The sequence below is a fragment of the Sus scrofa genome, chromosome 18 (assembly GCF_054392235.1).
Source record: "Sus scrofa isolate SSC_HxYL_T2T_F1_AM1 chromosome 18, Sscrofa_HxYL_maternal_Yorkshire_Landrace_v2.0, whole genome shotgun sequence".
Lineage (NCBI taxonomy): Eukaryota > Metazoa > Chordata > Mammalia > Artiodactyla > Suidae > Sus > Sus scrofa.
Window position 1 is genome coordinate 22,835,609 of NC_139400.1, and position 25,095 is coordinate 22,860,703.

General features: G+C 37.0%; 1 protein-coding gene across 8 annotated transcripts in view; it reads left to right on the top strand.

Annotated features, from left to right (window-relative positions):
* Positions 1-25,095, top strand: part of CNOT4 (CCR4-NOT transcription complex subunit 4) — a 159,286-nt gene that overhangs the window by 128,191 nt on the left and 6,000 nt on the right. For 2 of the 8 annotated variants that reach the window (XR_014833737.1, XR_014833738.1), the window contains exon 11: positions 1,749-3,635. The exons of 4 other annotated variants lie outside the window; for them this stretch is intronic. Coding sequence is in view for 1 of the 4 variants with exons in the window: in XM_021078772.2 (XP_020934431.1) it covers positions 3,192-3,292 (101 nt within the window). In the remaining 3 variants the exon portion in view is untranslated. Of the gene's footprint in view, positions 1-1,748; positions 12,226-25,095 lie in introns of those variants that run through there. 2 more of the 8 variants (XR_014833736.1, XM_021078772.2) reach the window with 2 other exon arrangements.

Genomic DNA, 25,095 nt, shown 5'->3' on the forward strand with positions numbered 1-25,095 from the left:
AACTCTAGTTCTTAGGTATCTTCACTGTGTACTTTTATTTCAGTAAACAATCGGTTCTGATTTCATAGTTGTCATATATTGTTCACTAGCACAAAAGAGCAGTTTTAACCCAAAAGTTTCAAGCCAGCAGATACTCTAGAAAAGCCACAGGGTTATGAGGAATCGTTACTTGTGAGTGTAGTGGTCTTCATGTTAATCATTGGAAATCTTCATCTAAAGTAAATACTTTATGAAAAAAATATGGCATTAAATTATGTTTATGTCCTAAGTTTGTGGGTTTTTCTTCTCTTTTAGCATATACACACCCATAGAGCATAAAATACATTTTTTTCCAGATGCTCTAAGAATGAAGAGACCAACTATAGGTTCCGAATCATTGTTGTATTTGATGGGAGGTGGGAAGAGTTTATTGTTTCAGATTTTCACTTTTTGACTATGTATATATACTAGCTTGGTATTTAAATGGTGACTAAATAAGCTTATTATTAGATTACTTTTAAGGCTCTCATGACCAGAGAAATTTCAGTTTGAATGTACCAAAATATTTAAAATTATTATCAGGGGTTACATAGAATCCCTCCATGGCCTCTAAATAGTTGGCAAATACTTCAGAAAGCTGAATGTGCTAAGCCTCAAAACAGAATAGTTGTACAATTGTAGCTAGTTGATTGAGGATTTTCAGTAACAATTAGAAATGACAAATTCTGGAAAACTATGTATAATCTTAACTGTGAGTTATTTGAAGCAAGTGAATATGTAGGCAATATCTGCCTCCTACCCCTACTTGTAACTCTGTTGTACTTGGAGTTGAACTGTTGAAAAAGGTTTAACTCGGTGTCCTGCAGTGAGTATCATGGTTCTTACACAGGGTAGCTCTCTGTTAAGTGCTTCGTAATGGGGAGTACATGCTGTTTCAGTAAGGCCTGCTGCTTTAAGATATGCTTAGCCAGTCCTCCATACTGGAAAAGGCATGTTCATTTATTCTTTAGAAATGTAGAGCAAAATGGGGCTCCTGACCATTAGGAGTAAATACTTAGAGGTGTCAGTTACTGTTGTATCATACAGATACCATGTCTATATTATATATCTGTATTAAAACTTCCAGTTTTGGTTTGCTTCAGTTAACTCTTAGAAATTGATGTATCTGAAACCTGTCATGGGAAGGACAGTGGCCAGAGGTTTGACATAAATGCTGTTTGCATTTCCTATGCCTAATTGAGAACATTTTTGTGTTTAAAATTAGTTATTGCTTTAGTTAAGTAAGATCTTTTTTTAGCAGCATTTTCTTGGCTGTATATCCAGTTTGCTAAATTTAGAAGGATTTTTGAAATAAATATTCTTGAGGGAAAACTGTGATCAGTATGCAGTTATAGTTAAGTCCATTCAGATTTTTTTAAATTATTAGAACCATGTGCTTTTAAAAGGTGACTTTTCTTGTCCTAAAAAGTAACATACCTTGTTCAGCTCCTTCATGTTAGGAATGACAAAGCTGAAAGATTAAATAGTTTGTTAAAAGTCACACATTCAGTTAGTAGTACAATTACACTAAGAACTCATCTCTGATTCAGCAATTGAAATTTTTTTCACTTCAAAATTGATGTTCTTTATGAATGAAGATTACTGGCATTACTTTAACTTGGCTTTCTTCCCATAGTAATTGATATCTGCTCTCACACACTTGGGCGTCAACCCCCCCCACCTTTTGTTGTCTTTTTAGGGCCACACCCACGGCATATGGAGGTTCCCAGGCTAGGGGTTGAATTGGAGCTGTAGCCGCTGGCCTACACCAGAGCCACAGCAACACGGGATCCGAGCCGAGACTTCGACCTACCCCACAGCTCACAGCAACGCTAGATCCTTAACCCACTGAGCGAGGCCAGTGATTGAATCTGAGTCCTCTTGGATACTAGTCAGATTCGTTTCTGCTGAGCCACAGTAGAACTCCTTGCGAGGTCCCTTTTTAGGAACAGTATCTATTCATGAGATAATTGGGCCAGCTTAAGGATATGACCTATACTTAGAAAATAGAATGAGATTTATTGACTTGACAAAAAGTAATCTCTTGCTTATTCGTTCTTTGAGTACCATGTTCTCACCAAGAACTCAGCCTAAAATTTCCTCTACACAGCCTTTCTTGCTATGTAATTGGGATTTAGAATCTTTACCAATTTGAAAAAAACTATGAAATAACCTGTTCTAAATACTGACAGTCTTTTTCTTCATGTTATCAGTTAAGCTCTCTTTTCAAATGTAACCTCACAGGCGTGTTTTTCAGAGAACTCTCTGCCAAGATGTTTTTATTCCATAATGCTTAAAATTATTTGGAAAACAAATAAGTCTGTAAGTGTTGTTGTTTCAAAATATACTTAGAAAAATATTTGAAACCATTTAACAGGATTAGATTTTTATCATGTTTTTGTTCATTTGAGTTTGAGGGCATTTTAAAAATTCTTTGTTTCTGAATCAGCTGTTTTAGACAGTGACTTGATTGAATTTTTGAGTCATGTGTGAAATAAGTCACTTGTAGTCAAATAATTATCAATTATAATTGGGAGGACTGACCTCATTTCATGTATAGTTCTCTGACGAAGAAGTAGTCATCTCACTCTCAGTCAATTGGATCATTGTATTATTAGCATTTGACTGTTTTCTAATTACTTCACAAGTGCACATTGAATTTTTGGATGACAATTTGCTAAATAAATTAACATTTATATCTTTTTATTTCTCTTTTCTAAACACAATTTCTACTTTTAGAGCATGAATTTGTCATTTTTTCCTTTTAAAAATCATTTTCACTTCTGTGAATTTTGTTTTAATTTTTCCACAAAACAATAATATTAGGAGTGTCTGAATATATAAGGGGTCCAGTTGGCTTGGAAAAGAATGGCTTTCCTGGTCTTTTTTTTTCCCCTCCTTTTTGTGTATTTATAAATCCAGATCTATTATATTTGTTCCTTAATCTTAATCTGACATAGTATTGAATTTAAGGGTGTGTTTAGAGTGTAACTACTTTCTAGGTGCCTGATAAGTTTATACTTTAAAATTCATGTCTTATTTCACACCCACATTCCAACCATTAAGCATGTATTTTATATATGTATCAGTATTCCAAATATTGAAATCATTTTTAAAGGGACTGTTAACAAATCTAGTCACCCATAACTAGACCATGACTGACTTTTCCACAGGGGAAGAAGAGGTGAAGGTTTCGACCATGCCACTGTCAGCCTCTTCCCATTCATTACAACAAGGACAGCAGCCTACAAGTCTCCACACTACTGTGGCCTGACAACAGAACTGAGAGGAGAGGATTAGACTCTGGGGTGCTTGCATGGGCAACCGGATTTTTGCATGATTCCTTTCTGATTTTGCATTTAATGTATACACCCAGAAGAGCCAATATAAACGTTCCTCATGCCTACAACTAGTGTGTTATCTCATAGTTGCTAAAGTATTTCTTCTTTAGGCCTTTAACACAATTTATTAGCATAATAATTTTGGCATTGTTTCTCATGAGTGATACTATTTTTTAATTCACACAAATAAACTTGTAGTACTAATTAAGATCCCACATAAGATTAGCTAGACTTGTTATTTTGGCTCTATTATTAAAATATACAAAGATAATGGTAGTTCCTTGTTTTCTGATTTGTGAAAAAAAATGGTAATATCCTAATATATTCATGAAAAGTTTGGAAATTGAGAAGATAATGTCTATTGCATTCTTTGAAATACTTGAGAAGAAAGAATACATATAAAACAAAATTGGTGGTGTCATTTAATGCTCAGAAGGATGTTGTCAGCAATTGTTTGTAGTTGTATGGATTTATATCCTATATTATGCATTATATGTTTAGAAACTGTTTTTGTTCTCTCTCATTTGCACATTTGCACTTTCTTTTTGAATGGTTGTTAATTATATAGAGACACTTAAAGCATAATTATTGTAGACTAAATGCAATATAATCTCTTTTCTAATGCACTGCCTAGTATACCGGGAAATGCCTCAAAAACAATTTCAACTTACAGTTGATTTATCAGAAACTTGAATGTGGGGTTAATGTTGTATGTGAGAAGCAACCATATAGTGTAACATTTTTATTGAATTAGTAGTTCTGTGGGATATTTGCTTGGAAGTTTCGTTGTTTAACAATTGAAATATGACAATAAAACTATGACAAGTACCTGACTAGAATGAGACTAAGGTGGAAGAGAAGAGATTGGGGATCCTCTAAAGTTAGGCCATGTAAGTTGTCATAGGTAATTGTAGTTAGTCACAGAGAATAGTGGAGTACTTTATTAGGATATAACGTGAAGTGTGTTTTTGGATAATAGTTTCTTGGAATAGTTTTAAAGCTGATAATGAAAGAAAATAAACTGAACAGTTCTGAGCATCGCACAAAAGCTGGTTCAGCAAGCATGGTTGTGTTCTGCCTAAAGTAAGCATCTGGGACGAAAGAGGAATGTCGCATCTTCTGAGATTTACAAAAACCAATTGTGATAAAAGATATGCTTTAATTTGTTAAAAAATGTTAAAAGAGTAGCACAAACACCAAAAAAGGAAGCCTAAGATTTAAAATAATAATAATAATAAAGAAACAGCTTATTAGAAGCTGATACTTAATATATTAGAGTTGGAATTTTCAGGGTTACCTCTAAATGAAGTCTGATAACTTTGTAGTTATAATACACAAGTTTAACGGCTTTGTCTGGAGCTTTAGTGGGTAAACTAAAATCTCTTCTTAGATATCCTTCAGTTTGGTTTCATTTGTAAAAACAACTAATTATCTAGCCATTTAAATTATATATATATAATTCTGCATAAATGACAATCTCTAACTTCTATTTAGAAGTGACTTTAGGACACCATTAGAAAATACAAACAAAATATTGTAGGTTTGTTAGAAACCTTTAATGACTCATTGGTTATGATTGCCTTTTTGCCGTTTTAAGATGCCAGGACATCCACTTGATGTCTCCTACGGTGCTGAGGCTCCCAGGCTTTGTGAACAAACTAGGACTCCCTGAGGCTCCCAGACTTTGTGAACAAACTAGGACTCCCTGTCATAGGGCTTCGCAGCATGGCTTGCTCCTTCTTCAGTACAAACCTTTCATTACTCCAGTCTTAGAAAAACCTAAGAGGTGGTTAACTCCATTTAGTTACTTCTCTGTGTTGAGAGATATACCTGTTAAGCAAGGCTTCTTTCCTGTGGTAGCTTTCTCCTTTTTAAGGAGTTAGAAGCTTCTTTCCTGTGGTAGCTTTCTCTCCTTTCTTAAAAAGGAGGAGGAAAGAAAAGCTACCACAACTCTGGTAAAACTGTCAGGTAGTTTACCAGACTTGCTAGAGCCCAGAATTGTCTTCCTGCCTGCTTCTCCCCCAGTCTCCATCCCCACCCACTTTCCACAAACACATCGTAATCAGGGAAATGCTTTCTTAGGTAATTAGGCTTCAACTTAGATATTTTCACATAGACTAGCTAAAGATGATTATTTAACTAATTTTGTAACTCTAAGACTTTGTAAGCCTAAAAAAATTAAGCTTCACTGTTTTGCTTGCTTAATATTTCATATATTATGGCTTTAAAAAGTGAAGTCTTAAAATCAGTCATAATTATACTAAAACACAGAAGAAATTACATAGCACGTGAAAGAAAGTACCACTTTGTATAGCAAGTAAATTGATAAAAACCAGATGATGGTAAAGAATGAGAAATTCTGAAAACTTCAAATTAGTTTTTGATAAATTCTGCATGATTGGTCTATCATGCACAAGGGAAAAAGCATGATCTATCATACTTTTATGGCCTTAATCTTTCAGAAGTGACTAGTCTTTTTGTTAAATCAGGAACAGAACTCTTTGGACGTGCTTGACAAGTCACGAGTTGTAGGTACATCTGTCCATTTTTTTTCTGGAAAGAAGATTTGTAGTTACTAGACTTGTTAAGGGTTTGCTGACAACCCCCAAGAAGGGGGAAGAATGTAAAGAACTGCTGCTTTGAAATATTTGCAGTGCCACTGTAGGAAATAGAGACCTGGACTGCATGACTTTGATCATATGATGGAATGTCAAGTGCCTCTTTTTCTTAAAGATTCCATTAGAAAATATTTTCTGATTAATAATACTTTCCTTTTTGTTCTGCTGTTGCATTTTGTTTTTACAGGTGGTGCTTTTGTACACTCTCCCCTTATTTCAACGATGCATTGATGAAGTATTTGAGTGCCTATTCTGTGTAGTGACCTGAGCTAAGTCTTAAGGGATACAAGGTTGAATAAAGTACAGATCCTATTATCAGTTTAGTGACAGTGTTATTTCAATTATTTCTATAGGGTCAGCTCTAGATATATTTTAATCACAGGAACAGCCATAGCAGTTCAGACCCATTTCATTATTCATTACTCTGACAGTGGCAACAAAGAGTATTGGACACTGATACTTGAAATTTTAAAATATTTAATTTGGAGAGAGTGAAAAAAATCTTAACAGGAGACACACCTTCAATACTCTAATTTAGGTATTTCTCAGTTGTGTGCATATGTTCATGTCTCCTACTCTGTACTTAGCATCATGGGAATTAAGTGGAGCTCCATTTTAAAGAAAACAACTTTAATACATTGTGTGCACATTTTTCCTGACATGGCTCCTATTCGTACAGTATTCCAAGCACCTTCAAGACTAACAGAGGTCTCTTATGCTGTGATACAGCGTCCATAGGGAGCGACTCCCAGAGGCATTGCCTCAGAAAGCCAAAAGAAAGGAACCAGTTGCAGGCGCATTGAAATCGTACAAAATGAAGACCAGCATATTATTTATGCAGACCTTAAAGCTGGGGAACATCTTATGCTACATTGAGTTGTAAGGTTTTGGATTCTTTTGTTTATTTGATCATGAAGCTTTCTCGAATCTGCTTAATTGGATTTAAGAGATGCATGTAATACAATTAAAAGCACAATAACTTAAAATTTTTTTTCTTATAAAGAAGTGATAACCCCAAACCATGATATATATGTCTTTTTCTACAAAAAAGAACCAAGTCAATTATTTGGTTTCAAGCTAGTCCTTCTGTCGTTAGTGCTGTGTCTCTCTCCTCTCAACCTTTTTATTTGAATGAGTAAACTTTATTGAATGAGTACCATGTTGTCTCCTTGTGCTGAATAAAGGTAGTAATATTTATAGGTCTTAAATACATGAAATGTTTAGTGAACTAATCAGATACTTTGCTGATACAAAAATAAAAATGGGAGTTAGAGAAAAGTTATTATGAATAGGTTCAGGGAAATGTTTCATAAATGGTGTGGGGCTTTTTGCTTTTGAAGGATAGCTTGAAATTAAATGACAGAAGTGGAAATACATTAGAGGGAACAGGGGAGTTCCCGTTGTGGCGCAGTGGTTAACGAATCCGACTAGGAACCATGAGGTTGTGAGTTCGGTCCCTGCCCTTGCTCAGTGGGTTAACGATCCGGTGTTGCCGTGAGCTGTGGTATAGGTCGCAAATGTGGCTCGGATCCCGCGTTGCTATGGCTCTAGCATAGGCTAGTGACTACAACTCCGATTGGACCCCTAGCATGGGAACCTCCATATGCCACGAGCGGCCCAAGAAATAGCAAAAAGACAAAAAAAAAAAAAGGAACAGGTTGAACAAGGAATCAGGGACAGAGGTCAACCCGGATAAGTGTGCAAAAGCCTCAAAAACTAGGAAGAAGGAGTTCCCACTGTGGCTCAGCAGAAACCTGACTAGTATCCATGAGCATGTGGGTTTGATCTTGCTCAGTGGGTTAAGGATCCGGCGTGGCTGTGAGATGTGGTGTAGGTCGCAGATGCGGCTCAGATCTGGCATTGCTGTGGCTGTTATGTAGGCCAGCAGCTATAGCTCCAATTCTATCCCTAGCCTGGGAACTTCCATATGCTGGGGGTGTGGCCCTAAAAAGTTTAAAAAAAAACCTAGGAAGAAGAGTGTAGTCTTGATGTGGCTGTGGTCAGTGGTAGAGAACTGTATGTTCTTGAGGAAAGATGTAACTTGATTGTAGCATTTTAAGAAAATTAATTTGGTGGTATGCTCTTGAAATCAGGACCAGTTAGAAAGCAGTTCCAGTATGTCATTGCTGGACAGTGCAAATAAGATGGCCTGGACTAAAATAGTAATAGTAGGAATTAGGAAGAAATTATGAATTAGAAATCAGAAAGATAAGGGAGGTAGCTAAATATTTAAAGGTAGAATATATAGAGCCATTAGAGAAGATGACATCATACAGAAGAGAAGATAGACTAATCAGTGGGACAACAGGTTTCTGTAGGTGCCGGGAGAAGGTAAGCTCCTGAGATGAGGTTAGGTTATAGGTTTAAGTTAAGAGAGATGGGCTATGGAGTTCCCTGGTGGCCTAACAGGTTAAGGATCCAACGTTGTCATTGCTGTGGCTCAGGTCACTGCTGGTGGCGATCCCTGGCCCAGGAACTTTCATGTGCCGCAGGTGCGGCCAAAAAAGGGGAAAGAAGACACGGACTGTGTCTTCCTCTGTTATTTGTGAAAACCATCAGAAAAGCGAGGAGAGAGAATTTGAGATGAGAGAAAATGAGAATAGATGAAGGTGCTCCCCTCAGTAATTATTGAATGCATGTTGTGTGAGAAAGTAGGGTGAAAGTATGGAGTTGGGAGGCTTTAAAAAAAGAAAGAAATCTGTGAGAATAAGCCTAGAAGTCCATTAGAAATTTGAGGAGTTCCCATTGTGGCTCAGTGGGTTAAGAACCTGACATAGTCTCCATGAGTATGTGAGCTCGATCCCTGGTGCACGTGTGCGTGCGCGCGCGCTCTCTCTCTCTAAATATTATGGTTTTGTGTATTTCGGTGATTCAACACAAAGCATCAGAAGTGGACAAATAGAGTTTGGTTTAAAGGTGAAGAAAGGCAGGCCACAAAGATATTCAAGGAGACAAAACTGAAAGACCTAATCTTGTGATCAAGAGGAATCACTAAGGCAGGAAATAACCAGAGGTGTAAATGTGTTGAAGGGAGTTTGGTGATTTTAGATTTTGATGAGGACACAGAACAGGTATAGTGTTGTTAAGGGAATGACAAATTCAGAGACTCTGGTCAGTATGATGACCATGCAGTGCTAAACGGTGAGTGAGAACCAAAGAAAGGATGGTGGACAGATGTCTAACATTAGGGCTGGAGATTGGAGGGAAGACTAGATTTAGGATCTCTTGTGGTCTCTTTTCTTCCTGCTTTCCCTGCAGTCCTTTTTTGAGAGTGTTGGTTCAGACTGTATGAGAGAGAACTGTAGAAAGCATGGTGTTTCCTGAAACTCCTGTAAGTTTAAGGTTTCCTATAAGTTTAAGATGGTCCAAAGGAAAACTTCCCACTTTGCTTCCTCAAAGCACAGTGGGAGAATGTGAAGGCAGAGTGCAGGGGAAGGTCTGGGAAAAGCCAGAGGTAAGATTGGGCAGGTGTAGGTGTGCCCAGTGAGTGTGTTATTATGTGAGAGGTTTAGATGGAGGGAGTAGGTATGGCATGTGATGAGGCTGACAGTTGAGGAGCCCAAATTGCAGGTGTGAACTAGTTTTTCCCAAGCTTATATATAAACTGAAAAGAATCAGCTTTCTACCTACCAGGGAAACTATCTCTTTAGGTCATTCTGTGTTATTTGTATAACAAATTGGAATTACAAGCAGTAGATTGGTGAAAAGTAGCGAGAACTTAAGAATTTTATTCTAACAGTTTATAAAAAATTTTTGAGTTTTTTTTTCCCCTAAAGATAAATGTGCTGTGTAAATAGATTCAAACTTACAAGTTACTGAATTCAGTGATGGAAATAGAGATATGTAACATTTTTTTTCTCATTCAGTTAATAGCAAACATATCTAATTTGGAAGCATCCTTAATTTCCTGACAAAATTAAAATTTGACTGAATTCCTACTAAAATATTTTTAAACTCTCTGGATTTGTTCTGTGTGTCAGTTGACATATCAACTGTCACGTTTTTAAATGGTAATGCTTCAAAATACAGGTTCAAGAATGCTGTGTTTATGAAACCATGTTGATGGATTGAGAAACCATTGCTCCTTGAATCTCCTTACTGCCTTGTGATTTGAGTATTATTCTTAGCAACGTAATATTGCTAGGCATCCTTCTTTAACCAAGAGCTTTTTCTAAAGAATCACTCTTAGGAACTCAAGATTTGTTAAGGTGAATCTACTCTGTTCTGGTATTTTGCAGCATCTGCCCTGGGTTTGAATTATGTAAAAATTAGTTTACACCTGTTAGGTACCTAGAATTGAAGAGTATAAGCTGCCAGAGAATTGGACTGAAGTACCTAGAAGTTCCATGAACCAACTGAAAATTGTACTTGAGAACCAATCCATTTTCTCCAGGTTCTTTCACACCATACTTCACAAGGCGGCTATTGACTTCACTGTGTTGTTAGCAGCTTCACATGTTATGGTTATTTTCAAGGTTCTTGGAAGCTCCAACCCTGGAACATACTGTGCTTAGAACAGTTTTGTTGTTCCAGCTCCTGTTGATACTAAGACCCACTATTGTGCTCTGCAATAAAGCAGCACCCCAAAAGCTCCCCCCCATAAAATTTATAAAGCCTTTAAAGCACCCGGTATCTTTTTTTTAAAAAATTGAGTTGAAATTCACATAACATACAATTAACTACTTTAAAGTGTACAATTTGGTGGCCCAGTAGTACTGTTCTTTAATTATCTTAATGTTAAAATAGAATAAATAACCCACTCCAGCTGTGAGAACTTTGGCCTGTCCTTGTTGGGCTGTGTGGTAATAGCTGCATCTAGACTCAAGTAAAAATGTTTCAAGCTACTGTCTGAATAGTTCTGAAATGGTAATAATAGTCTTTCTGTCTTCATGACGTTTGATTAGCATATTACATAAGAAAAGGTTTACTTAGCAGAGTTAAGTAAACTTTAAGCCTAGCTCTGAGTCTAGAGGTGAGGTTGACTGTGTTTATGTGCATGTAGATTGGTTTATATATAGTTAATTTTAATTTAAATCTTCCACTTTGTGAATGTAGCAGAGGAAAAAGTCTCAGGCCATCTCTCTGACTTTTCATGTATTTATTCCCTCTGTGTTCTGATTAATTCATATGTTCAGGATAAGTGCTGTTTTTATATTATGTCTTTCCCTAAAGGTTTTCTTTTTAAAAAGAAAGACTGTTTAAATGCTGTAAGGTTACAGTGTAGGTGCCCACTTCACCCTTGGTTTTGCTTTATATGAACAAATATTTTCATAGCTTTCGCTCCTCAATTTTCACTCTCACTATTAAGCATACTATTACATGCCATACTCTTTGGGAAAAACTAAGGAAAAGATGATAAAAAGATCTGTGTTAGAATCATGAAGTGTCAGAGCTACGAAACGTATAACATAGTCTTTAACAACCTTTCTTTTAAAGACCAAATAATAATAATGCTATTAATAAACAAGGCTCAGAAGGATTGTGATTTGCCCATAGTCACAGTCTAACAATTTCGAGTTTTGTTAGCCCTCATTATCTGAATTTGCCTTCATATATGTAGTTCAAGGAGAAAAAACTTCAAGATTCAGAATACATCTCTTCTCTAAACTTTGTTGTGTCTTACAGTTTATTATAGTAGTTCTCGCAAGTCAAGGGCTTTCAACTGTGAATGTCAGTGCAGATAATGAAGACTTTCAAAGTGTCTATCTACTGGCAACTGTTATCACAGATCCTGTAAGTTGTTAAAACAGCCTCGTTTTAAATATGGCCCAGTGATCTTGAAGTAACTTTAGTGGGGGGAAATTGTAATCTTGCAGGTACTCTTAATGTAGTCTTAAAATACAAGTATCAGAATAAAAAGTAAAACAGAAGTGGAATTAAATTTGCCCAGGATTTTTCTGCAGCGCTAAAGAGTATTTAAGGATCAACATGCATGACCACTAGACTGGTGACATCTCTATTATGAGTGAAAAAAATTCTTATAACGGCGCCAGGATGTACCTCACCCACACTAAAGGTGTAATCTCAGACTCATCGTTGAAGAGCTGCTATATGCTACACCATGGAAAATGATAGCATATCTGCTGATTTTTTTTTTTTCAATCAAGGAGGTTGTTATTTTCAGCATAATGAAGGAGGGAAAGCTCCACAAGGATTTAAAGATGATAATACCATCATCATCTCCAAGAAGAGATGCAGGAATGCTGACTGCAATCAACTTGGGTAGCCTAGCGCTGTTTCCTAATATGGTGAGATCTCATCCCAAGGACTATACCAGCATTTATACTTTGTTGTCAGTCTTGTATACTGAAATACTGTGTCTTCGGAGCAAACCATCGTTATCTGGAACATGACTGGGATGTTTTTAAACATTGTCGTTTTATGTGGTGGTATTTGCAAGAAGACCGACAACCCTGAAGCTATTCATTTTTTCCTTTATTACATGTATATATTGAGTATTCAGCTAAAGGTAAAGGAGGCGCCCTGGTTGATGACTTCATCAACAAAGTAGGAAGCTTTCTTTTTGGCCCTAAGCTGAGTGTTGGGCTACATACCATTGTTGCATTTATGTTTTCTCTATTAAAAATACAAGTTTATGATTATGAATTACTGATAGCCCTATCCCTCACTTAGGGTGTGATTTGTTACCAGGTATGGATTTTTTTAGTTTGGTATTAGTTTTTGTTTTTACATCTAAACTGTTAACATTCACTCTTTACCTTAATGGTAGTCTTACCCAGCCCCAGAAACCCAGCTAGAAATGACATTTTTTTTTAGTCTTAGTGTAGTCAGTGCTGCAAGACCTCACCTGTATTTTAAATGGTAGGTAAATGGAATGACGCCTATTACTAAAATAAGCAAAGGTCCTACATAATTTCCAAGAAAATACATACAGCCTTGCAACCTTTATTTTGTAACGTGCTTTCAGGTTTTAATTCTTGACCATCACCAGTCTTATTCTGAGAGTTTCTGCTTACCTCTCTATCCAGTTTATTTTTCTTTCTTTGGACAAAGAAGAAATTGTTTCTCCCTGTTACTTACCACAGTTAAAAGGGGAGGTCTTGACGAGATCTTAATGTGTACTCCTGTGATTCTCCTACAGGCTCCCTCACAGGCCTAAATTTTTGCATTTCTAAGGAGAAAGTGCTCTATCAGGCTCCTGAGTGTTTACTCAGAGTCTCTATGATCAGTTTACCTCCCAGTTACCTTCTCTAAGCTTGTTTCCTAGTTTCTGATTTTAAGTGATCGTATTATTTTTTTCCCCTCTCTTTTAAAAATCTGAACAGCACATTTACGCAGAAAGTACAGTCTGGGTTTGGAGTAGATTGAGTAGCAAATGTCAAATTGGTAGACTTTTGACATGATTCACTTTCCTCCAACTTCTGAGTTATTCTAGCTTTTTAAAAATCTATTAATATTTGAGACAATATTACTAAAATTCAGTATTTCATAAATATGTATGATTTTTAATAGATTTAATATTTTTCAGTAAATATTATGAGTTCTAGTTCAGTATAAAGCCCCAGAATATGGTGGAATAGGAATTTTCTAATCTGTAACTATATTCATCTAATCTTCCTTCTCTCTTTCCTTCCTGCCTTAACTTTCTTCAACACTGATTGAGAATTGGTTCTGTCAAGACCATCTCTAACATTCTTTTCCAAATTAAACTATAATAAATCATAGCTAAGGATGAACACTTAAATGTGTTTTTAAATGATTTTTAAACTAAGGCCCCCTAGTGAACTGATGATAAGCAAATAGGTCTTTGAATTCATTAGCATATAGGCCTTTTGAGATGGTATCCTCCACAGGAGTATCAACTTTTGTAGGTCTAGAAAGGATACATTTTTATTAGGACTGATTCTTTTTAAATTGAGGCATCATTTGAAGATTGGATTTAATTTTTCCAGTATATGAATAAATAGTAAGGAGGAAAAAAAGCAAAATAGTCCTATTTTTAAAAATCATATATACTTCACATAGCTAAAGTAATTATATATCAAATTTACCTTATTGTTTTAAAAATCAAATGTTTATTTATAAAACAACCTCAAAACAAACTTTAACAACTATCTCTGGTTTGTGAAAATAGTGCAGTGAGGAAAAAAGATATATGCTTGGTCAGTTGGGTTAGAAATGTTTATCACTATGATTAAACCCATATCTATTCATTTAGTTTTAGTATAATAATGGGGAATTTACTTCATTTCCTGAAATAATTTTTTTCTGAAATTAAGAAAGCAAATTATTATTTTAATGCCTAAAAAGATACTTTATAAAAATGAAGCTTGTATTTGGGTTATGAAGACTTTGTCTATTAATATCATGTTTCAGAGCTTGGATAATTTTAGTCTTCTTTTGGGGGATTTTTGTGACTTTGATTTAAACCTTTAAGGTAGGAGCCATTTTTCAGAAAAAGATGAGTCTGACTGTTCTTCGCTTTTGAAATAAAAGTGAGCAGTGTAATCAAATGGAGTAAAAACTGGCTTTGGTGTTTTTAACAACCTTTAGAAATTTTGAAAATTTTTAATTTGGAAAATTGTGAACATTAAAAATTTTAGGAATATTAGTAGACACAGAACCACATGGGGATTTGCTGTATAGGCAGCAAAATACCTTGGTCTCAGTGCAAGCCTGAAGAGGGCTTTATACTCCCATAAAAATATTTTAATAACACTAAATCATCAAAAGCTACCGCTTCTGTGTTCAGAATAGCCAAACTCCAGTGATCCATTGAAGAAATACAAAGCAGCATGACTTCTAGGGAGCTGCTACAGAATGCTACAGCCTCAAGCTCCAGAGAAGATGATACAGAGTAGATATTCAGCAAATGTTTGTTGACTGAAAACTCATGGTTGAGGGAGTGATGTTGGTGTCTGATTATTTCTGGAAGTCTGCAAAGCCTGGATCTTCTTTGTGTTGAACCTGGACTTCTAGAGACATTAATGAGGTTCATTTGCACATGCGTTACCTTACCTTTTGGTTGAACTGTGGCATTCAGTGCAGTGTTGTGATCCCCTCACTGCTCCGTGATCAGTCCTCCTATCTTCTTTACCTCTGCACTCTGGAATTTCAGCTCTCAGCTGTTCCTTATCTTCCCAAGACCACCCTGTTCCCTCCTAACATACAACTTTAAAAAATTTCGCCTAACCAATCCAATCCTTTTCTTACCTCCAGTGTCTCATTTGTGATGCTCACAAGTGTGTGTGTGTATGCTCACAAGTCAGGAAGTCTCTGTAAATAAATACCTTATTTTCCAGAACTCTTTTTACATCAGTAATGAAGAGCTATTTGGGAGCTAAAGGGTAGGGAGCTCTCTTCAGGGAACTTATAATTGTTAAAGAGCATTTTTCACTTAGTTAAACCAAAAACTTTTTTTTTTTTTTTTTTTTCCTTTTTAGGGCAGCCCTTGGGCATATGGAAGTTCCCAGGCTAGGGTTCAAATTGGAGCTACACCACAGCCAGATCCTTAACCCACTGAGTGAGGCCAGAGATCAAACCCATGTCCGCATGGATACTAGTCAGCTTCACTACCGCTGAGCCACAGCAGGAACTCCAAAAAATCTTTTTCCCATTTATATCTCTTGTCACATATGTGAAGGCAGTTTCCACTTGTCTAGTAACTTCTGGACATAGATGAAACATCCTTAGTTCCTTTAACCTTTCCACACTTAAAAGTAGTTTCTAATTCTCTCTAGTCCATTTCTCCTCCTCACATATTTTGACATAACAATGGTTGGATGCTTTTCTGGAAATATGAAGCTCAGCTCACACTTTAAATAATCCAGACATGATTAGGTAATCCACTTTTCACAAACTGTTCTTATTAGTAATATTTATATATTCCTTTACAGTTTACAGAGTCTTTTTATAATAATATCCTGTGGGCTAGGTATTATCCTATTTTGTAAATGAGGAAAGCGTGGCTCAGAGTGATTATCATTTGTGATTTGCTCAGTATCATACAGTTGCAAATTTAGGCTTTTTGCATCTATTTATGTAGTAGTCTTTTTTTTTTTTTTTTTCTTTTTTGGCCACACCAGGGAATATGGAGTTCCTGGGCCAGGTATCAGATCTCAGCTGCAGTTGTGACTTAAGTCACAACACTGGATCCTCTAACCCACTGTGCTGGGCAGGGATCAAACCTGCGTCCCAGTGCTCCCAAGACACCACCAATCCCATTGAGTCACAGCAGGAACTCCTATTTACACAGTCTTACTGTTGTTACCCCTTTAAAAGTCCTATTATCCAATTTTTTTTTCTTCTCTTCTCTCTTTTTTTTTTTTTCCCCCCCGGTGTGTCTGCACCTGTGGCATATGGAAATTCCCAGGCCAGGAATCAAATCTGAGCCACAGCTATGGTGTAGGTCACGGATCCTTGACCCACTGTTACCTGGCCATGGATTGAACCCACACCATAGCAGTGACTCAGGTCGCTGCAGAGAGAACACCAAATCCTTATTAACCCACTGTGCCATATTGGAAACTCCCATTATGCTATTGTCATATCAAATAAGTAAAACCACTAAACCTTTTCCATACACACAACTCATTAGTTAGATCTCTTCCATCCTACACTTTCCTAATCCATTTTAAAAAATCTGAATGTATACCTTTTGAATTTTATGTGTTTGGATTTGGTATAGAGTGTACCTTGTTTGTTTATCACCATCTTATATACATTGTGTGAAAGAATTATGTGATTATAAAGTGATAGGTAAGTGTTATGAGTAACATTATTAATAACTTGTGTGAAGATTTTAAGAATTTTAATTTAAGAATAGTTGTAGTTTGGGAGGTCCCTTCATGGCTCAGCAGTTAACGAACCTGACTAGGATCCATGAGGATGCGGTTTCAATCCCTGGCCTCACTCAGTGAGTTAACAATCCGGTATAGGTTGCCATAAGCTGTGGTATAGGTTGCAGATACAGCTCAGATCCCACTTTGCTGTGGCTGTGGCATAGGCCAGCAGCTGAAGCTCCAATTCGACTCCTGGCCTGGGAACTTCCATATGCCTTGGGTTTGGTCCTAAAAAGCAAAAAAAAAAAAAAAAAAAAAAAAAAAAGTTGTGTTTTTTAATGATTTATTCTGTCATCTCTAGAATTGGCTTTCTGTTTGCATATTTAAATAAACCTCATGTGTTTTAAGTACAATAAAAAGTATAGAGTCAAAGATAAACCAAGCACTATCTCAGGAACTTTAAGGCTAACACAGAGTATCTTAAGTTCATCTAAACGCTGCTCTTAACTCTGCTATTCTTTACTATCTTACACCAAAAATATAATTACCATTAGGAAATCTTCCAGAAACTGTGAATTTCAAGACATACTTATAACATCCTAGGAAGCTTGTCCAACCAAAGAGTACATTATTTTGATGTGATTGGTCTTTCTAGAAATGTATTTTGCCTGTCGCCGATCCCTCCATTCCATTTGTTTTAGGGAATGATGTGTTAGTGGGATGGGAATGGAGTTTAGCTGCAAAGCCTTAGAGTTTGGGCACGCAACAGAAGAGGAAAGGAAATGGACTGTGAGATTTAGGAGGAGGACATTTCCATTGGAAAACAGTGGTCAGTAGAGGCTGCCTCCATGACTGTTCCTCAAGCTCAAGTTTGAGGACCTCAAAATTAGAATTGACCTTGCTGAGTATTTCATTTTGAAGGGAGCTGAGGTTTTAGCCAAAACAATTTGATACGTATGATGTTTTTACATATCGTTTCTCATGAAGAATGCCCCCAAACACAAACGATATAGATCACTGCTTACTAAACCTATCACATTCGTTCCTAAAGAAGTCATCCATCTTCTAACCTGTTTCAGAATTTTCCCAAGAACTCATTAGCATCTAGCTTCTAGATTCTGCCTTTTCTTCCTTTCCCAGCATTTCTCTTAATAATGGGCGTTTGATGACATCTGTAAGGATTAATGCCCTAGGATAGAACCTTTTTGGACCTAGAGATTTTCAACTCATTTAAATTGAGTAGGTATTCTTTTACTGTCTTTGCATCTCTGCTGACTTACAGTTCTTTCTCCACATGGTTTAATCTGTTCTTCCTGGCTTGAAGATCATGCTTGTTTATAAAGAAGATGGAAGGAAGTAAAATGAAGATGGAACTACATAGCTCTGGCTTTTCTCAGGACTTATTCTTTTAATGACAGGCTGAGCAGTGGCTTTCCTGAATTTTCTCCTATTCCAAACTTAGCTTTTTCTTGCCTCCAGCATTTTTCACAAGCTTCAGATCATTATAGATTCTCATTTTAATCCTCAGCGATTATGATACTCTTTAGGTTACATAACTCTTTTTTAAGCTTTCTTTTCACATCTTTCCCATGAAATTCTCCCTGTACAAGAACTGGTTTCTTTAGATTTCTTCCCAATTTATTTTCCTTATTAGAATTATTTAGTGCATAGTCAAAATGTCGTATTTTAGCATCTTCTATGTCCCATGAATCAGTGCCTTCTAGAACCATGGGGCCACCCTGATCCACCCTTTCTTTTCTTTTCTTTTCTTTTTTTTTTTAAACCTCTGGAAAGTTTGTTTTCTCAAAAACCTGGAAACAAATGTTTAGGGCTCTTCATTTCGGAAACATTAAATACCTCTTCAGGTTCAGGTTCAGGAACTGCTTACAAAGAGGATTAAATCAAGACCCTTTCCAGGAGAAGCTCACAGTTTAATAGAAAAAAACTGATATATAAACAGGTGAGGAGTTCCCGTCGTGGCACAGTGGTTAACGAATCCGACTGGGAACCATGAGGTTGCGGCTTCTATCCCTGCCCTCACTCAGTGGGTTAAGGATCCAGCATTGCCGTGAGCTGTGGTGTAGGTCGCAGACACGGCTTGGATCCCATGTTGCTGTGGCTCTGGTGTAGGCTGGCAGCTATGGCTCCGATTAGACCCCTAGCCTGAGAACTTTCATATGCCATGGGTGCAGCTCTAAAAAGACAAAAATATATAAATAAGGAGTCCAATAGGAACCATGAGATTGCAGGTTCGATTCCTGACCTTGCTCAGTGGGTTAAGAATCCGGCGAGTTGGTGTGAGCTGTGGTGTAGGTCGCAGACTCGACTCGGATCCTGCATTGCTACGGCTTTGGCATAGGCTGGCATCTACAGCTCCAATTAGACCTCTAGCCTGGGAACCTCCATATGCTGAGGGAGCGGCCCTAGAAAAGGCAGAAAGACAAAAAAAAAAAAAAGAAAGAAAAAAGTACTGCCGTGAACATGTGAACATAGGGGTGCATGTGTCTTTTTAAATTATAGTTTCGTCTGGATATATGCCCAGGAGTGAAATTGCTGGATCACATGGCAACTCTATCCTTTGTTTTCAGAGGATCTGCCATACTGTTTTCTATGGTGGCTGCACCAATTTACATTCCCACCAGCAGTGTAGGAGGGTTCCTTTCTCTCCATATCTCCTCTAGCATTTAGTATTTGTAGACTTTTTAATAATGGCCATTGAAATCTGCTTGAGGTTGTTCCTCATGGTAGTTTGGTTTGCGTTTCTCTAATAATTAGCAATGACAAGCATTTTTCACTTGCCTATTGGCCATTTATGTATTTTCTTTGGAGAAATGTCTATTTGGGTCTTCTGCCCATTTTTGATTAAGTTGTTTATTTTGTTGTTGTTGAGTTGTATGAGCTGCTTGTGTATTTTGGAAATTAAGCCCTTACAGATTGCATCATTTGCAAATATTTTCTCCAAATCCGTAGGTTGTCTTTTCTTTTTGTTTATGGTTACAAGCTATGCAAAAACTTGTACGTTTGATTGGATCCTATTTGTTTACTTTTGCTTTTATTTGTATTGCCTTGAGAGACCATTCTTTGCATCTTAAAGTCCTAAAATTACATCAAATACTCTTAGGGCCTCTGTTATATTCACAATAGTCAACCATTTCTTTGATGGTCAAAAGTCCAGAGTAAATTTGCCTTCCTCTTTCCACCTTGGGAAAGAGGAGTGCTCAGGAAGTGAATTTCATTAAGTTTGTTTTCTTCTAGCAGATTTACATGTCAGACTGGTTGACATCCTCCATATCTCTGCAGTTTCATGATTTGCTTTGATGAAATCATAGTCTAGTGGATTTCTCCATCTCCTGGATGACAAACTCCCTCGTCTTTGTATGTCCTTGTATGTAATTATTTACGGCTTCTGTTCATGATTCACACTTTTGTGCTCACTTACTTTCCTCCAAGCTTTTAGTTTTAGATTTTATAGATTTCTTAATATTAGATCTTTGTCCCTCCTTACTGCTTAGATCTGTTACTTGTATATTCTGGCCCAGGTTCCATCTCATCCAGTCTGTACTGTTTCTGAGAATGTATTTATCCTCTACATTAACTGTTAAGTTACTTTTTCTTCATTCTCTATACAGCTTTATGTATAGGCTTTCTTCCATAGGTATTTTTCCCTGTTTTTTAAACACCTTGATGTTTTCCTGGTTCTCATTAGATGATCTGATTCTCCCTTGAAACAAATGTGTGGATCTTTAGGAACATTCTAGAAAAGTACACATTGTGCAACATACATGTACTTATATTGTGCAAAGTTCCTACTGTATTTTGTGATTAGCTACTTCTGTTGCTCCCTGTTCTGTGTAGAAAGCCTTTTCCCTTTTCTGTATCAGCTTCTCTTCCCCATTTATCTAGCTTGCAGAAGGCAGAATTGTTCATTTTCTTCTTTGTGCCCCACAGGGCTTTGTTCGTACCAGAACAGCATGTGTTATCACATGGCATAGTAGTTTAGACATATCTGCCCGCCTCTTCTCTCAGTGCATGAGATCTGCCAGGACCAGCACTTGGGTGGTAGTGGGTTTGGTGATGAGAACAAACGCCTTGAAATCAGACTTTTGATTACTGACGTCAACACTTTTTAACTATATAACCATTGGTACATTTTTTAAACTACCAGAGTCTCCTCATTTGTAAAATGAAACCTACTGCTTCGCTCATTGGATTGTTGGTACTAAAGTAATCACGTACATAAAGTGCAAAGTTAGTGAATGAATAGTGTCTAGAGTAGAAAACAGGTAGAATGTAGCTAATAGACCTGTTTACTATCCTGTACATGTAATACTAGAATATCTTTTCTAAAAAGCATTCTTTATTTAAATGATTTTTGGTGCATCAGATTTTAAAAATTGTATTTGCTTGTATTTCGGCGTCTTAAGCACTACTGAGAACATAGCACTTTTGGGCCCCCCAGATTTAGCTGATTCCTGCTTGCAGAAAGATGTGTGTCTCTTTTGAGAGAACAGCTTGATTCATAGCATTATAAGATATTAACTAAGTAGACTTTTTTGGCGAAAGTGGTTTTCCAGCTCCTCTCAAGCTGGATATTTGATTCAGCAGATGTCTTGAAGCACATCAAGTTTCTAAGACACTGAGCCATGTGCTCAAGACTGTATAAAATAACCTCTTACAGGCCTTTCAGTAGAGTTCCGAGAGCAGATGAGAGTACACTGGCCGTCCCAGCACAGCCTGCTGCCAGGTGAGTGCGGTTACAGACCACAGCGCTGTCATCTCGCATGGCCTGAGTAAAGATTTGGACTTTTGGCAGATTGAGAAAAATTAATTGAAGAGATCGGGAAAGCATTCTAGACAAGGAAAAAGGCAGGAAGTAAGCCTTAGTCGTATTTAGCTAATCCTCAAGGCCTCTTGTTTTCCTGTTTATGTCATTTCTATTTCCTTCTGCTAGCGGGAATAAATTTTGACTGTTTTTTTGTTAATACTTTACGTTCTTCTGTTCTCAGAACTCTTTTTCATTTGAGTTCTTAGAATTTTTCACTTAGTTTAATCTCTGCTTTCAGATCTGTTAAAACTGTTAAGAGTTTGTCTCCAGCAGATCTGCTCTGAAGTTAGTGTTCTGTTTTGCTTTTAATAATAAGAAAAATCCTAGAAATTTGAGGGTCTGTTCTTTTTGTTTAAATAGAGTAAATTCTTTCATAAACTGATATTATAAATCTGCTCCAAAGAAAATATTCATGTAGTAGTCATTTTCCCTGAAAGTTTTTTTGAAGTAATTTTTATGGCTGCCCTAATGTATAGCATGTCTATAACATGAAGGCTTTCTTCTTAAATTTTAAGTTTTGATAGAAGAAATTTTGTGTCTCCTTTAAGGGTTTGGTTTTACATAATTCACTTATATTTGAGTTGCTTAGAGATATGTTGAAGTTTGAGAAAGTTTAGGATTTCTTGGAATTATAAACTGATGGACATGGACTTCATCTCCAAACTCATAGGCAATTACATCTAACAGGGCTGGGGAGTGTGTGGAGAGAGGTTTAGAGTGGCCGAGACAGGCTGTACTGTGTGTCCTTCTAAAAATGCTTGAAAATTTGAGAGTCTTAGCTGGCAAGGGTTAACCGTAATGGACCTAGATTTCTGATGTACAACCCCTTGTACCAAGAAAGATTTGTTTCAGTAAGTAACCTATCTACTGCCTCTGACTTTGAACTGTAAAGGATAGCCGTGAAGAAAAGGAAGATAAAAGTTTTTCAGAAAACAAGATCGGGTTGCAGATTGAGGCTTTGGGAGGTGACCATTAGATAACAATTAAAAACTGAAGAGCAGAATAAGCTCTGTTAGGAATACTTTGTGACTGGGACTCTCAATGACCATTCCCCAGTTGGGATAGTTTTGCCTGCTAACAGAAATTTAACTTGAAATAAGAGGCCTCTGAACCTAGGGTCTGGAGTTGAGAATGGAGTAGCCTAAGATCGGGGCCCAATATGTGGGCCACCTGTCCCTGCCCAAACATGGAAGTGGAGAAATTGGTGCATTTGTGAATTTAGTTACATCCAACTGGTTTAATTAATAATGCCTATGTGTTTATAATGAAAAGACCTGGCAGAACGGGTACCAAAAAAAGAAGGTAGAGGCAAGAATTCCAAGAGGAGACAAAATCCTGACCTAGTAGTATGAATTGTATTAGTGGAAGCAAAATTTTGGAATGGCTTTTTTTTGGGGGGGGGGAATCCCCTTAAGTATGTTTTATCTCACGGTGTTGTCATTATACATAGCTCCTCTGTCTTCACTCTTCACAGCAGATCTTGTTTTTCAGAGATCTTACTTGCTTCCCTAAAATGTGGAACAGCTGAAATCGGGAGGTGGGAGGGGATGTATTGTCTGCTGCCCTTTCCCTTTGAAGTGGCTTTGCCATCTGAAATCAGTTTGAAATTTTTCTTTTAGGTGAAGATTTTTTGCAAACTAGAAAAACTCATTGGCTTGTCACCAGTGACAATTTATCATAAGGAGCAGATTTTCCCACAGTCTTGGTCTCCGTAGTAAAATTTTACGTTGTGTAATAATATATTGCAGTTAATCTGAGGAACAGGAAGAAATCATTTGGCTGCTATAATGTGTGCTCTTGCCTAAACCATTCATCTTTTCCTGCTTTATGATTTTCTGTGAAAGGCCTGATGTCAGAACACAGCTTAATTTTATTTTACAATATATTCATTATAAAACACACCTTTATCTATATGTATTTCCTGGTAAGTAGTTGGACTCATTTAGTGTTACGTGAAAACACTGAAGATAGTCAACCTGTCGGTTTTTCAGGCTCAGGGCATCTGTGTAGTAACTGAACTCCATGGACTGACTCCAACTCTTCCTTACCCACCAGCACGTTTCCACATGTGTGCCTGACTAGCCTCTCTTTTTACTAAACTTTTGTAGTGTTTATTAATCGTGGCATTTCTCCTATTGCTTTTTCAGATTGTCATTGTTCAGCATTTCCCACATTTGTCTCACCATCTAGACTTTAAGCTCCCTGAAAACAAGAGTCATGGTTTAAGTGCCTTGTCTTCCTTGCACACCGTAGGCACTCATTAAATAGTTGCTTTGGCTTTTATCTTGGCAGTCTTTAACACATACGTTTTACAATAATTCTGTTGTGGTTATTGTTGCTAAAAACTAGACTTGTCAGCTTGCTTAGTGTGCGATGATCAGCTTGTTACAGACTGGGTGTTAGGCTACCAGCAGACTGGCAGACTTTTAATCATAGTTTATTCTTCAGTAAAATGTGTTCTGAGCCAGGTAAACTGAAGTATACTGATATTTTTACATAATGGAATGAGAGTGTGGTGTATGGCATCTTGAAAGTACTTTAAAATCTGCCTTTGAGTTCTAGTAAGAAAAATAAAACTACCACAAACAACTTGACCTGCTCTCCTGTCTTCAAATTACTTAGAACCAAAAGTAGTGGGTTTGGTACATATTTGAAAACTATAAAATTCATTTTTAACATCATAAAACATTTAAACACATGAGCAGTCCTTTAAAATAGATAATCCTTCTCTCTCTAATGCACTATTACTAATTAAATACTTTAAAAATAAAATTAGTATCATTTACTATAAAATGTTTAGTCAGTTGACCCTCGTTGTAGTCTACTTGTGGAGTATCTAAAGTGCTTTCCTGTATCTTATTTGTCTTTGCACTGTCTGGTGGTGAGAAGGCTTAGTAGTTAGACCGACTATGTAGTACGTTCCTAGGAGGCGACTCTCGTGCACAGAGCCAATTTCTGGCCCGTAAGATATCTTCTTACTCAAGCTTTTTGGAAACGTTACTATCTGTTCAATATTAAGTACTGGGAAAAAATTGTTGTGAGGCATTTATCAAGTGATAAATGTGCTTCACATTGCTTTCCCTTCTCTTACTGTGTTTTATCCAGTGAGAGAGGAAAACAGATGTTGCTCTTACTTGTGAAGTCGAGTCCTGGGATATTAACAGTCTTGCTTATATGCTCAAGGTTATATGAATTATCAGTGTGGAGTTGCCTTGCACAGTCTGTCAGCAGTTTTCAGCCCAGTGTTTTCTCCATTAGACCTACTGACTTGCACATAGTGAATTGTACTCCAGCGTGAAGTCCTATATAAAGGGAAATTAAGTTACATGAGGTTACATCCAGGTGTTGTCCTGTCCTGGGACTATTTGAAAGAAATGCGTGTCTGAGTGGAACTATTTAGAGCCCTGGAAACAAATGAATAACCTTTCTGTGGGTCAGTGGTTGTCAACCAGGTACAATTTGCGCCCCCCCTCGCCCCAGTAATCACTTGACAATGTCTGGAGACATTTTTCATTGTTAAAATTAGGTGTCGGTGTGTGCGTGCGTGTGTG